Source organism: Phocoena phocoena, chromosome 15 (assembly GCF_963924675.1).
Source record: "Phocoena phocoena chromosome 15, mPhoPho1.1, whole genome shotgun sequence".
NCBI classification, from domain to species: Eukaryota; Metazoa; Chordata; class Mammalia; order Artiodactyla; family Phocoenidae; genus Phocoena; species Phocoena phocoena.
The window spans coordinates 19,625,603-19,640,797 of NC_089233.1; the positions used below are offsets into that span (position 1 = coordinate 19,625,603).

Consider the following 15,195-nt stretch of genomic DNA (forward strand, 5'->3'; position numbering starts at 1 on the left):
TCCCTACAAGTGTACCAAAATGAAAACATTATTAGCTTCCTATGCAGTAAGTGGGCCGCTTATTCGACATGTTATAAATTTCTCATGCATTATTGGTCAGAACTCTTCTTTAAAATGGAGAGAATGTAACAAGTTGTCTGCATCAAAGAAAAAAAAGTGAGTCTTCATCATGTATTTTTCAGGTATTCCAGAGAACTGAGAGTATTAAAATAAAAGCAGCATGACTTAGAGCCCCAAACAGAAATGTAATCAGTTTCGATATGAAGTTCTTAGCCCAATGCCCACCACAGCAGTAATTCAACAAATGGAAACAAAACTGATGTTGGCTAAATTTAAAATACATCTTATAAATATCTTAAGAGTTTTAAATGTTAGTTTGATGGATATTATTACTGGGATGTTTATTTAAACAAAAGGTTCTTAGCTCCACATTGAGGGACTACAGAGTCCATAATGCACTAATCCCACATACATTCCTAGCCATATAACCCACCAGTGGGTTCTCACTCTCGTGCAGCTTTGAAGTGTTCTTTCTTTAAAGAACGAGTATCTCAGGAGGTAAATTTAAAAAAGAAAAATTGAAAGAACACATAAATAGACTATTTTTATCCAGAACAAATTCTGACCTATTCAATCTATTTTGAAGAGGGTAACATTTTATTGATATATCAACCAGGAATTACCTGAATTTTAAGAAACAAGGACTGAACAAACTGCTGTCAATCCATGAAATTAACAGCCTTTAAAAATAGCCTATTATTGTCTAGAATATGCATACTGATCATTTCCTTAGAAAGAAAGCAATCAGTTATATCACCTTTTTTTATTGCTGGAAAAAACTAACATTTTTTTGTTCTTCCCACTCTTAAGATATAGCTGTCTTTTTGTTATTATGCTGGGCCTTCCTATCGTTTCTTTTAGATTTCTGCCAACTTGTTATTAGTAGTGTATATTTATCTGGTTAAAAGTGGTTTCAGATATTCAACAGCATCTAAATCATCTTTTTCCACCAAATAATCCCTATAACACTTTAATACCTTATAATTCACAAGTCAAATTTACCACAAATTTAGAAAAGCATCCAATTGTTTTCTACATATAGCAAGGTACTAAGAAATAAGTGTAAAATGCTGACAAGAAATGCTTTAGAAACTAGGAATTTATACGTACTAAACATCAATAAATACAGTAACTTGCAGATTTTAAAAAAAACGCTACTTAAAAAAAATAGTCTCCAAAAACACTGATTAATGCACACCATAGACATCAAAATTAACCCACATTCTCACATCTAATTTGTGGTCTTGCATCTGGAAGCAAGAATCTGAAATCTTTTATGCCAACTATATTTGCTTGAAATTAAAGGATCTTACAAAATGTAAGCAGGAAGAACCCGCAGCTTTGGAGTACCAACATAGAAGGATGACTACAAACAAAAGTTGTGGAATATAGATAGAAACAGTCATCCTTGATTAGAGCTGGCTTAAATTATCAAAAGTGTACATACATTTACTTTTACTAATTAGAATTTAAAAATCTGGTTTAGTGATTCTGTCTTAATTGGCTTTTGTGAATTTGCACAATGCACATAAGTCTCCTAAGATGGGCACTAATTACACTTTATGAATATATTCTCTCAAATCTTAAATGTCAGCAAGTGTACCCCAAGCAAATAAATGATGGGGATATTAAGTTACTTAACATCTCCACTTAAAATTATTCTACCTAAAAATCAAAGCCACTTTTAAAGTTATTTTTTAAAAAAAGAAGAAAGAAAAGAGAAACCTAAATAAGCATAAAATAAACTGCTTCTTGTAAGTGTAATACAGACATGCCAGGGAACACACAAGGCTAAAAGAATGTTAACTTTATTTATGAACATGTGATCTGTGTTTATACACATGCTAATAAACAAAAAGGAAATAATTGTTTTCAAGAAATAAAACTTCATCTGAATTAGTTTAAATACTATATAAAATGTACTTTATACAAAATGTGTTACATTAACTACTACAGTCACCAGTATAGTCAATCTGATTTGTGCTAGCATTTGGATACATAAAAATCAGTTTTAAACCAATCACCAGCAAAACAGAAACTGTGGACAGTCTTTACAGCATTACGCTTTAACCACCCCCCCCAAAAAAACCCATATACCCCAAAGAGGGGGAAAAAAAAAACCCCAAACACTAAGAGTTCTGATTTTTGAATCACTATATTTAGTTCCATGAGAACTAAAGGCCATATACTTTATAGAGAACAAGTCCAAAGTTCAGATATTCTATGTTATCATGTTTAAGATCCAATGATCCAAGGTTAGTGAAATGCCTGATACACAATTAAAAGATCAGTAGCATTTTAAAAGGATAAAGTTGAAACAGCAAGCAATACCCTTAAATTCTACGTGAAGATTTCAGACATCTTGTATTGTGTACAAATCAAGCCTGAGCAGTCATGTTTAGAGCACCATCAAGTTTACAGAACCCAATTACTACAGATCTCTGTTCTGAAACGGATGTTTCACCCCACAACTTAGGAATGCTGCTACCTTTCACTTAAAAGCTCAAAGTCAAAATGGTGTCATACTTAAGGTTAAGATGTTACCCTGGTTAAGGGGAGTTACCTTTGATAAGCTACAGCTTTCAGCTGGCTTACAATTAATGCAGCATTTTAATATCTTATGAGAAACAGGAAATATTTTAATTTGGACAACTGAGCAGACTAGAGAAGTAGAAGACCTCTGTTAAAACTTGAGAACGGTGTACTCAATTGTATAAAATCATCAAAATCATCGACGAGACACTGATATACTTGTAGGGGGCCCAATTCCAGGTTTCACTTTACAGTACAGATATAAACAAAGAATAGGAGCTCAAAATTGCCAAATAAAGCAAAAGTAAATAATAAAAGCTGCATCAATGGTCTCTGGAAAGCTCTTTTCTATGACGTGTCTGAAACTGGAGAAAGAATCAAACCTTAAATATATGCTTTGGATGTTGCTAATGCATTTTTCAAAGCCATCAATCAGGCAGAAAAAAAACCAAAAACCAAAAAAAACCAAAAACCAAAAAAAGAAAAACTAAGTGATACAACGTGAAAATGGCAAAATATACACTCCAAACATTTTTTATTGCAAGAAACAAAAAGCACACAACAGCCTGTACATACATACAAAATACTAACTATAGACAGACAGATGTAGAACATGTTACCATGTTCATTAGTGTAAAACCTACATGATCTAAAAAAAGATCATACATTAACTGTACAACACAGCGTCATACAGGAAGAATGCTATCATATTTAATATGAAACAGTGTTTTCTGGGCACAAACTACCCATTTCTACAAAATAAAGTGTGCAAGTTATGCCACATATATCCATATTCAACTGAGCTGTAATCAAATACATTTTATTTACAATATGTACTATGATCAGTTGGATATTAAGTTCTAAAATGATTTACTTCACTGCTACATTATAAAGGTAAAAGCAATGTGTAGAAAAAGTGTGAGATTGTGTTTTTACATACTGCTTTTGAAGTTCCCATCACTGGTTCAGTTCGACTTCTAAAACGACAAAAAGAAAATCAGCATTAGCTCTCTGTGAGTAGCTATTAATGAATTTTTGTGATAAAAACATCTCTCTAATCACACATTTTTAGGAACACAATTTTTCCTTGGCATAAAGATTTTAAAACAGCCAATTTCAGAAGTAATAAACACACTACCTTGATTAATCTTTACTATCTTTGAACAGTTTAAGATGCATTTCTGGTTTTAAAAAAAAAAAATCCATACTGGGGAATTCTAGAATAGATGTGTATCTTGCCACTTATACAATAAATGTTTTCTGAAAGGTAGTATGAGGATTTTGTTATTTAAGAAACTTTGCCATTATTTCTTAATAGATTGAACAACATTATTCCTCAGTTTCTTAATAGGTACAGACGTGAATTTTCATACATCGGATTTCCTTAAAGCAAGACCACTGTTGTTAACATTTTTTAATTTGGATCCCTGAGAAATTGCTGTGCTCCAAAAACTAAATTTGAAATCCAGAAAGGTTGGCAGTTTAATTTTTTAAAAGTCTCAAGACAATGACCAAAGACTAAATAAGAATTCTAAGTTCCAAAAAAATCAACAGTCTGACAGAGTATTTTGGTTAAAAGAATAAGTTAAATAAGTTGGTTATGGAGACCTGAACAAATTGATTTTTAAAATACATACACAAATAAGCTCAAGGAGAAATTCCTTTAAAAGTCCACACAGAAAAGGGGACAAGAGTCAAGTTGCTAAAATACAGCCTTTAAAGGCTTAGTTTTAGTTTTAAGTTTACGTTATCCTGACTACAAAGAAATGTCAGACAGCGTATGAATGGAGTTTCTAAATTTGTGCATGATTTGGAAGTCCTGAGATAAAAATGAAGTTTTAATTTACTAGTATTTGCTCAACAAATTCAAAGGCACTTCACGAGGCAAGTATATTACAAAGGAAATCATATACATAGTGAATTCACATTTAATTCTTTAAGGGGCAACTATTTTCCCTAATATTGATACTCTGAACAATTCTCTCCTCAAAGTCTCTGAATATCAAAAAAATCTACTGAAATCGAATGCTTGCTATTTTTAAAAAGCACTTGGTAAATTAAGGAATAACTTCACACTAGATTCTAGGAATTAATTCTTCTCTTACAATGTCTCAAAATTATGTAAAGTAAAAGGCACATAGTTCACTTGGTATTTACAGGAAAAAAAAAGTATTCAGCTTTTTAAGTTGTTGCTATACAGAAGATATTACACAAAAGAACCTCCAAACGTTAACGTATGGAATATAACTTTACACTAAACTAATGAGAATATTCTTAGAAAACTTGTCCACATGAGGTAAAGCTCCAGGAAATGACTATTTTCCCTCAATTCCAAGAACACATTCCATTTCCTAGGACTGGCAAATTCCAGAATGTTTCATTGACCAAAAGCAGAATTTGCCAGAATTTCAAGTAAGGTAAAAATCTCTATGCTTTAAATAGCTCAAGTTGCTACTCTTTTCACATATTTTAATTGTTATCACCATTGAAATTTCAAGAAAGCAGAGAAAGTTAGATACAAAGTTTTAATCCTGCCCCTTTAGTGAATTTCTTAAGCTCTAGACCACTCCTAAGATATTACCACATTCTTACTCCAATAAAGGGCATTTACCATGTGCCAGGCACTATTTAATTCCTACAACTCCCTGGAGTTAAATACTCATATCCCTATTTTATTTTGAGGAATCTGAGTCACAGACTTTAGGTAACTTATCCAAATACAACTTCACACAACTGGTGGGAAGTAGTAAATGGAGTCAAACCTAAGCCTGATTCCAGTGTCTGTGGTTGCTTCCCAACAAAAGCCCCGTACTGATTAGGAACAAATGTTAGCATTACTGAATACTCTTGATGCTGACACAACATTTAGGACAGATCTCTTAAGACACTTAATATACATTTCTGTAGTGAAAAAATGGTAGGGGGAAAAAGTGTACAGGCAAATAAAAACCAAAGAAGGGTTCAGAAATATTTATTCACTAATTTGAACATCACTTTCTTGTCTTTGTAAATATTACCTATACAGAGCAAAAAATCTTTCTAATTAGTTCTTACTCCTAACTAGAGGTTAAGTTAGCTGGGGGAAGAAATCAGGAAAAAACAAACTCATCCTCACAATTTTAAGGATTAAGAAGACATACTTATTAGGGTAAAGTAATGAGTTCAGTTCTAAAATATACTTGTTCTTTCTCACAAAAAAAGTCTATTTTGAGAACTTAAACATGGGATTTAATAAATACTTACATAACGTATGTCTTGCTTGTAGATTTAACACCTCCAATAGGAATTCTTCTAACAATTACAGATGAATTCTTAGGAATTAGAGCATTATCATCAGTATATTCTGTAAATAAAAAAATAAAGATTTGAATTTCTATTTGGGATTTGGATAATTCATAGTCCTCAAGAAACAGAAAACTTCAACCAGACATAAACGTTACGGGAAATGATCTTAAATATAAAGGAGCATTAGTAACTACATGCTCCTTACATCTAGATTACTGAAATTGTCAGAACAAATATCCAAAGCCATAAGGGGTTTCTCTTAAAAGGACACCCAATAGTATCAGCAGGTTCTTGGCTCTGGCACCTCTACTTTTGTGGAACCCCAAATCTCAGAAAGACTAAGTCATTCTCTATTTAGCCAGTAATGCAGAACATCTGAACTATATGAGAAAAAGCTGTTATTTAGAATGCAAACATTCTCTCTCTCCTAGGCCCTAAACACAGTATTACTGGGTAAGACACAGTAAAAAATTAAAATATGACACATTTCAAATACAGAATAAAGGGCTTTGTAATAAAGAATTAAAAGTGGATGCAACTTTGGATAGTATGTTGATTCAAGGAAGGCCCCTCTGAGGAACTGACATGTGAGACTAAGAAGCCAGCAAGATGTGCAAAAACACCAGACAAAGAATGTTTCAGATAGAGGGAAAAGCATGTGAAAAAATGACACAAAAAGGCCAGAAGAGCTGATGAAAATGAAAGAATGACTTGAAATACAGGTAGAAAGGTACACATTATATATCCTGATTCATATCTTGTTTCTAAGTACAACAGGAAGCCACTGAAGGATTTTAAATAAAAATGATGACAATTCTAAAAACAATATTAAAAAACAAAGATAACTCTGGTATCTAAGTGGAGAATGAACCTGCATGGGAACAAGAATAGAAACAGGGTGACTAATATGAAGATTGCTGCGTAGTTTAGGTAAGAGAGAATAATGATCTGTTCTGGAATGTGACAGAGAAATCGAGTCAGAGTGTTTTGAGGTAGAACGAAGGCTTTCGGATGGATGCGGGGGCAGAGATGAAGGTGAAAGAGGAATCAGGTATGAATTCCTGGGTTCCTGGCTTAAGCAACTGGATGAACAAGGATGTCACTTTCTCAGAAGACAAACAGGGAGGAAGAATTTTTCTACTCTTTGGACTATTGCTTGCAATACTTTTCTAAGAACGAAATTAAAAAAGAAGCTGGACCAATGAATTCAACTATGGTTAAAAAAAAAAAAAGATTTGCTATGAAAGGAATTTGTAAAATTACCAAAAAGAAAAATAATCCACTACAGGGAGACAGATATAAAAATGTACCCATCTCCCTTAATCACACAATCAGGTATCAGGGTTCACTCTTTTAAGATTACTGAGTTTACCTGATTCACTAATGTTACTCAGCACCTAGGGGCTGACTACCACTGTTCTAATTATTTTAAGTTTATCACATATGTAAGCATTTTAAGCTTTTATATATGTATCAGCTCTATTATTTTTAATCACACTATTACTATTTCCTGTTATAAACTAAAGTGTTCAGGAAAGGGCTCTTTTCAGTATATTTCAGGTAGTAAGCTGTATCTTCACAAGTATCCAATTAGAGTGATGCAATTTCCTAGATTTCACATACCAATGTAAGACTACCATCATTATCTTTTGGATAGTTCAGGATAGTCCCAAATTCCAAGCAAGATCTGAGTAAGAAAAACTGGGAGCAGGGGAGATGGGGTATCTTTTAAAAATTCTGGAACCAAAACTTGGTGTCAAACACAGGACAGTTAAGCTTCTACCTATGTAACAACCCTCAAAAGAGTTCACTGTGGGAACAAATAGCAAATATGTTCATGAGCTCTCCAATCCAACTTATTCATTTGATCAACACAGTGCTCTGTCAAGCTTGAAGTCTGGTGCCCTGCTGCCACATGCTTTCTAATTGACCTTTTAAAGTATCTGAGTTACACTGATGATTTCTTACCCTTTAAATACCTCCTTAATAAGTAGTCTGTTAACTTCAAAAGACCCTTTCTATGCAACACTGTCATTTCGGATCCAAAAACATGAAGACTATGGATGAAATGAAAAACAAGATGAATTTAAGAAATGGAGAAACAGTCTTGAAAATACTTCATCCTCAGCTTCCAAATCTTTCACACTAAGTTCAGGATAAAAGTTGTTTTGTTGTGTGTGTGTGTGCGTTTTTTTTTGGAGGGGGATTGCAAATAAGCAGAAAATTAGGAAAACAAGTTTATTCAGGAAAAACATTAAAAAAGATAATCTGAGATTCATTTTGAAATACAGTCTAGAAATAAAGAAGAATTCTTAAATCTAAAACATGAAATTCTGATCCAAGCATTTTAGTCTAATTAAGATGTAAGAGTCCTAAACATGGACAGATTTCCAAAACTGTAAGGAATGTTTTATAGAAACATGATAGAAATATTAATTCAAACAAACGAAAGTGATCCAGTTTGGCATTCTTTCCTAGGCAATCTCCTAACTAGGAAGCTATATTTATTCCGTCCTCTTTAATTCACTGGATGGTGGTAAAACCAAGTGGCATTCTTACTCAGCTACCTTGTGATACTGGATGCTATTTGTCATAAAACTCATTAAGTGCCTAGATATCTTTTTTCTCTCCTAATTTGAGGACTGCATAAGATGCAAATTTTCTCTTCTCTTAACCAATCTAATAGTAAAGCTTTCTCCAATAATGACAGTTCACAAATACATTAAAAATATGCTGCTGGGCAAAGCACTTCCCTGATTTCAGCGTTTGTAAAAATAACGTATCATATAATTTCCTGGCTTAGAAAAAAAAAACAACGCATGACAAAACTCTTAAATTCATGGACAAGAATTCCATCAACAATAATTTACTCCAGTTTAACAAAGCTGTTATCAATTATTAGGTGGAAAAGATGGACAAAGTCTAGCCTTAAATGATTAAATCCTGTTATACTCCAGTAAAATATGAAATTGCGTAGTATGTGATTAAAATTGCCTTAATATTCTCTAATTTCATTTATATTTTCTTTCCTCTCATTCTTTAAGTATCACTAACATACAAAGATGGCCTAAAATTCGTGTAAATCCATCTGTTCTGTTAAGCGTGACTATAATGCTTAAGGGATGCTTTTGTGGCCTTAAAGAATATCTTCTTTAAGGTATTTTCTTGAATAATATTTTTAAAAGCTGTTTCTCAACTGTTCATGATCCCCAATAATTTTCCCACATAATTACAATTACTAAAGCCTCACATGAAGTGTCCCTTAGGTCTGATACACTGAAAAAAGTGGGGGGGGGGGGAAGTGGAGACTATTCTTTCACGTGTTATCAAGTGAGTATATAAAGTTCTTCCTTATTGAGTATTTTTGAGTTGTGATATGCCAGTAGTAGTTTCTTAACATAACACAGTTATGTCTGGATGTACTGATAAATGGAAAACAGCTCTTGTACATGACAAGAGTTACTCTACCTACCAAACTATATGCTAGATGTGGGGCCCCCCCCCAAATTTCAACTAAAAGAACCCATGTTCCACCTTAAGCCAAATGTAGTGATCAATGAAATACCCTAACTAGCACTTCACTTTACTTCTCATCCCATCAGTAAAACTCAAAAGACTAACCTACTAAAAACTACACATCAGCATTACAGTAATGCGAAAAAGAAACCAAAACAAGCTCAAAGGCAGAATCTGAAAAGGCCATTTTGTCTCATTCTCATACCTATGCTACATTCTCAATATAGTATAAAATGCTTTTAAAAAGGAGAAAGAACTTAAAGATTCCAATGAGTGGCTTCTATAAATAAGCTACTCATATGGTAGCAGCCGACTATTTTTCAGTATCCTAGTATCAACATAATCATATAAAGTCTAGCAATTACTATTCAAAAAAAAAAGAAAAACCTGTACTTTTGATCTTTAAGAAATTGCTGAAGTTTGAGAGTAATGTGATGAACTAAGAGTTCAACTACCTAATTACTGCATTACTAATTCTGGAATTCACACACAAGACAAAAGTGGTCACACCGGAATATACCAAGTTCCAAAAGCAATTCCAACATTAAAGACTGGCTGGATTAAATCCTCTACAACATTAAAGTGAGGATCCTTCACCACAACGCAGGCAACTCCAAAATTTAAAACTAACTAAATAAATCAGGAGAGGGAGAAGAGAACATAGAATTTGCCATTAAACCCCCAAACGTGGTTAGGTTAGAAAGTTAGAAAAGTATCTCTAGTGCTGCTTTAACAAATAAGCAGCCTGGCTTATGCGCTCCTCCCCTCCTTCTGAAGAAAAACAGGTTAGAAAACGCCCCAGGGCAAGCACTCAGAGAACCTGGACAACACCCCCATCCTGTGCCACGGAAATCCTCGTTTTAAAAAATCATTTGGGAGGAATCATCAGACTTTGCACGACTGGGGATCAGCCTGTTCCAGATGATCCAAGTACGTAGAAATCAAATAAGTCAAACTCCAGGGCCGACTGCTGCAACCCTTGGCTATCAATGAAAGTCGTCCCCAAAGTGTTTGAACGAACAGTCCCACAAGAGACATCATGGCGGTTAGTCTCCTGCCAGGCACCTCACCACCAGCATCTCTTCCACCAGCGAGGATCTGGAGCCCCTGTGGCTCTTACCTTCTTTCGTCTGCGCGTTGGTGATCTGCAGGTCGCAGTCGGCAGCTTTCAGCTTCTCTCTCCCCATAATCTGCTTCTTTAAATCGCAAAGGGAGATGTGGAGCCCATCAAAGGTGACGGTATCATAGTTGAGTTTAGAGGAAAATTTATAATGCACACAGGACATGGTGCCAAAGGATTCCTAAGGTTCAGCGAGGAGACGTGGACACGCTCAATGTATGTATATTTATAAACTTAAGAGCAAAATATGTACACACACAGAACACTCAAGAGACACCGAAGGACCCTAAGGCCTCAGATTAAATAACCCCCCCAGCCACAAGCGGGGGTTCGTAAAAACAATAATCCAGAACACCCCCCCCCCCCGGATATTCAAAATCGCTTCATGTGGGAGGAGGAGGACGAGGACGGGGCAGGGGGCAAGTGAGAATCCGCCAACGGGCACAATGTCACCCCGCTGGGTCCCCCTCGCTCATGCTAAGGGCCGGCAGGAGACGGGGGCAGGCGGTGCAGTCAGTAGCGGTCAGTCCACACGTTAAAGTCCGAGCGACCCCGCGGGGTCAGGGGTCCATAGCGCGGCCGCACCTCCCGGTTGGTCTCTCTCTCCGTGGACGGGGGTGACCCAGGCCCCGGGAGAAGGTTGAGGGGAGAGGGCCTAGGCCCGGAGTCCACGAGCGGCCTCTCGCCTCCTCCTGGCTTCCGGACGACCGGCGTCGGCTGCCCCAGGCCCAGGCCCCCACCACACACAGACCCCTTTCGCCTGCTCCCCGGAGGCCACGGGCGGCCCCGCGGCCTAGGCCGAAACGCGCGGTCGGCGGAGGAGAGGCCTTCCCGCAGGCCGCCCCCAGCTCCGCCTCCCCCCCGCCGCCGCCGCCGCCAACGCCGCCTCAGACACAAAGCCGGTACTAGGCCTCGGCTAGGCCTTGCAGCGCCTCCTCACCACCCCGGGCCCCAGCCAGCGGCCGGGGGGCTTCGGCTGACCCTGGCGACACCGCCGAGGCTCCCTGACGCTTCCTCTCGCCGAGTGCTCCGCGCTTCTCTCGCCTTTCGCTTCCGTCGCCTTTCGGCCCAGTACCGAAAGATTAGGCCCGGAAACCGCCGGGCAACGGCGAGGGCTCCGCCGGCTCCCTTTTTGTTTCGCCCCCCCCGCCGCTCTCGGGTTCTCGCCAGGTGCCGGCGACACCTCCAAGCCAACCACTATGGCGGACGCGGCCTGGCTTCGGACGAGCGCCCCACTCCGGGGTCTCTTAAGCAGGGATTGCACGGGCGGCGCGCGCGGGGCGGGCCTGACGTGCTCTCATAGGCGGGACGAAGGGCGGGGCCTGCGGCGTCACAAAGCGCACCGGCCCGCCCACGTGACCCCGCGCTTTGTGACTCCCGAGCGCGTAACCTAAACCATCCGGGAGAACGGAAGAAACCATCTGCCTCAAAGGGCGGGGGGGAACCACCGATTCCTCTCCCCAGTTTAAATAAGCATTATGGTTGAAATGCAGTAAACTATGGTTGCTATGCAAGCACCCCCTAGCTTCCTCTTACAACAAACTGGTTACCTAACGTTCTTCCTAAGGAGAAATTCTGGAGCAGCCCCGGGCTTGAACTGATAACAACCACTACTGTAAAGATATATTGAGCTCTTTAAGTATATGCTTGATATATTAAGCATGGGGGTAAGCGCTTTACAGTATTTTCACGCTCGGGAGCCTAGTTGTCTGGGTTGGAATCCTAGCTGTGGGGACTCTAGATTTTACTCCTCTGTGCCTTAGTTTCCTCGGTTATATTATAAAATGTTGTTTAAAAAATCGTATTTGGTTTACTGGGTTGTTAGAGATTAAATTAATGAATACATATCCATTGTTTAGGACCGTCCCTGGCACATGGTTCAATGTGGCTCAATAAATGTTAGTTTAACAACATCAACAAAAAACCCGAGGTGGTCAGCACTACCGTTATCTCCAATTTATAGATGAGGGAACTGAAGCTAGTGAGCGATCATGCACTTTCTGAATTCGCAGAATCAGGGGAATGTCTGCTCAGTGGCGGGGTCCGAAATTCCATCGCTAATTATACATGCCGGGAACTGTACCAAGAACCCCCTCAGCAGATTGGAATATTTTTTCCTTGGTGCATGGAAGTTATTATTACATTCATAAAATTCATAATGTAATAAAATTGTGTTCATAAACTGCAATAATCACTATTATTTACAAATGCATTTTCCACATCCTCTCTGAATTTTACAGGCTGGGCTCAGAGAAGTTAGTCACTGGGAGCAAGGTCACACAGCCAAGATGTGGCAAAGTTTGCCAGGGACTTCCTAAATACACACTCCAAATTCTTACTGAACTCGGTTTAAATCAATTATCTTATTGTAAAAGTCTCCTGAGGCCACCTTATCTAAATAGCACCGTCATCATTCTCCATTCCTTTACTCTTAATTTTATTCCAAGCACTCACTCATCATTACTTACAGGGTGTATGTTTACTTTTAAATCCTCTGTCTCCCCTTCAGCTGAGAAAAGGGATTTTTGTCTCTTTTGCTTATACTGTATCCCCAGATCTTAGAACACTGCTTGGACATAGTAGGCACTCAAGAAATACCTGTTGAATAACTAAATACATTTTTATGTAACCTATAGAAATACCATGGCAATAAGATTTTGGCAAATCAAGGGCAGTCCCAGAGACACAAATACAATTTAATTCAACCACATCATCAGTGCTTTTCACATGTAACAAATTTCTCTCTCCTTTATCTTTGGTAACTCACTAAAATTTTCTTGCTCTTGGGTCCACTGTAGAACAGCTGCTTTTCTTGAAAAAAATCTCTGTGTGAATGAAAGGGGGAAAATCACATCTAATGAAAGAAAAACTGGACAAGAGAATGGTGAATCGTCTTGGTATCCCTGCCTCCAAAGTGGTCTTTGGTTAGTTCCTCCACACCCAATTTAATTAATCAACCTGATGGGATTCAAAGGAGGCCACACCCTTAGGGTAGAGTAGATCAGACCCCTGCCAGAAGAGGAGTAAGTGTACTTTGAAAGAATACAGTCAGTGGTATGACTTGGTCCAACCGTTCTCCTCAGCCAAGAGCCCTTTACAAAGCTTTGCTCACCCTTGGCACTCATTTATGGAGAGCTCACGCCTTATCACATCAAACAGGTCAAAATGTACCCACAACCCACATTAAATATACTTTTGATGAGATTTTTTTTTAATTAATTAATTTATTTATTTTTGGCTGCATTGGGTCTTTGTTGCTATGCATGGGCTTTCTCTAGTTGCGGCGAGCGGGGGCAACTCTTCCCTGTGGCGCACGGGTTTCTCATTGCGGTGTTTTCTCTTGTTGAGGAGCAGCCAGGCTCTAGGCAGGCAGGCTTCAGTAGTTGTGGCTTGCAGGCTCTAGAGCTCAGGCTCAGTAGTTGTGACGCACGGGGCTTAGTTGCTCCGCAGCATGTGGGATCTTCCCGGAACAGGAATCGAACCCGCATTGGCAGGCGGATTCTTAACCACTGCACCACCAGGGAAGTCCCTGATGAGATTTAACTGAGCTGCCTGACTAATTGGCGAAATGTTACATCTGGTCCCTTTCATTAAATTCCTTTACTAATATCAATTTTGTAAATTTCTTTTGGTTATATGGAGCTACATTCCCTGCCACTGCTGTACCTACCTCCCCAATATTTTTGTAAACCCTTGAAGAGCCTTTTGTGCTATACCTATGGTGAATGAAGCATCCCTTTCCAAGCTCCTCCTCTGTGGCAATTTTGGGGCTCTCACATCTAGGATTTTATACCTTTGTCATTCTCAAACCCACCGTACCCTCACACCTCCACCAAACACATACATTTAGTAGATCTCCTACCTTATTTCCTTTTGCTAAAATTTCCTAATTGGGAGACTGAAGAAGCTCTGCCTGTCCACTGAAGGGGACTTGACTTGGACTACTGCCCAGGCTCCAGAAGTTAGAGTGAGGCCTGCCCCCGCGGAGACTGTATTTATATACATTTATAATCCAATCCCCCAAGTGCCCCAGTAGCAGTGACATCACCAGATTCTTACTCTGGCCTGCACACTCTGAGGCCAAATTCATCAAAGGTAGATACATATATCCCCATACCACCAACGTATCTTCCCCAGATGGTTGATTGATTGCCCTTATATTACCTTTATATTTATTTAATATTGGGGCCTACAAACATTTTTGCATTTTTAATAGAATCCATCAGTCTTCTTCCCTTCACTTTTTTTTTTGGCCGAACCACTCAGCTTACAGGAACTTAGTTCCCTAACCAGGGACTGAACCCGTGCTCTCGACAATGAAAGTGCCAAGTCCTAACCACTAGACCACCAGGGAATTCCCTCCTTCATGGTTTTTACCTTTATTTGTATACTTAAAAAAGTAGTTCCTGGCCATTCAGTACCCACTTTAGATATTTATCTGCTTATGTGTCCTTCTAGTTTATGTATGAGCTTCCTGAGTTTAAATTAAACTCTGTAATCTATTTGAATATTTCTGTGTATAGGATACACAGAGCAAAGATGATTTTATCCCTTTTAAAATTGCGGGGCTTCCCTGGTAGCGCAGTGGTTGAGAATCCGCCTGCCAATGCAGGGGACACGTGTTCGATCCCTGGTCCGGGAAGATCCCACATGCCGCAGAGCAACTAAGCCTGTGCACTACA

At 38.4% G+C, this 15,195-nt stretch overlaps 1 protein-coding gene across 2 annotated transcripts in view; it reads right to left on the bottom strand.

Moving 5' to 3' along the window:
* Positions 1-11,752, bottom strand: part of RBBP6 (RB binding protein 6, ubiquitin ligase) — a 32,206-nt gene extending 20,454 nt beyond the window's left edge. Inside the window, exons 1-3 of one of the 2 annotated variants that reach the window (XM_065892151.1) lie at positions 10,514-11,752; positions 5,836-5,935; positions 3,533-3,569 (exon numbers count right to left, since the gene is read on the bottom strand). In XM_065892151.1, the coding sequence (XP_065748223.1) occupies positions 3,533-3,569; positions 5,836-5,935; positions 10,514-10,679 (303 nt within the window). In that variant the 5' untranslated portion in view covers positions 10,680-11,752. The remainder of the gene's footprint in view (positions 1-3,532; positions 3,570-5,835; positions 5,936-10,513) is intronic. The other variant, XM_065892152.1, reaches the window with a different exon arrangement.
* Between the last annotated feature and the right edge of the window lie 3,443 nt (positions 11,753-15,195).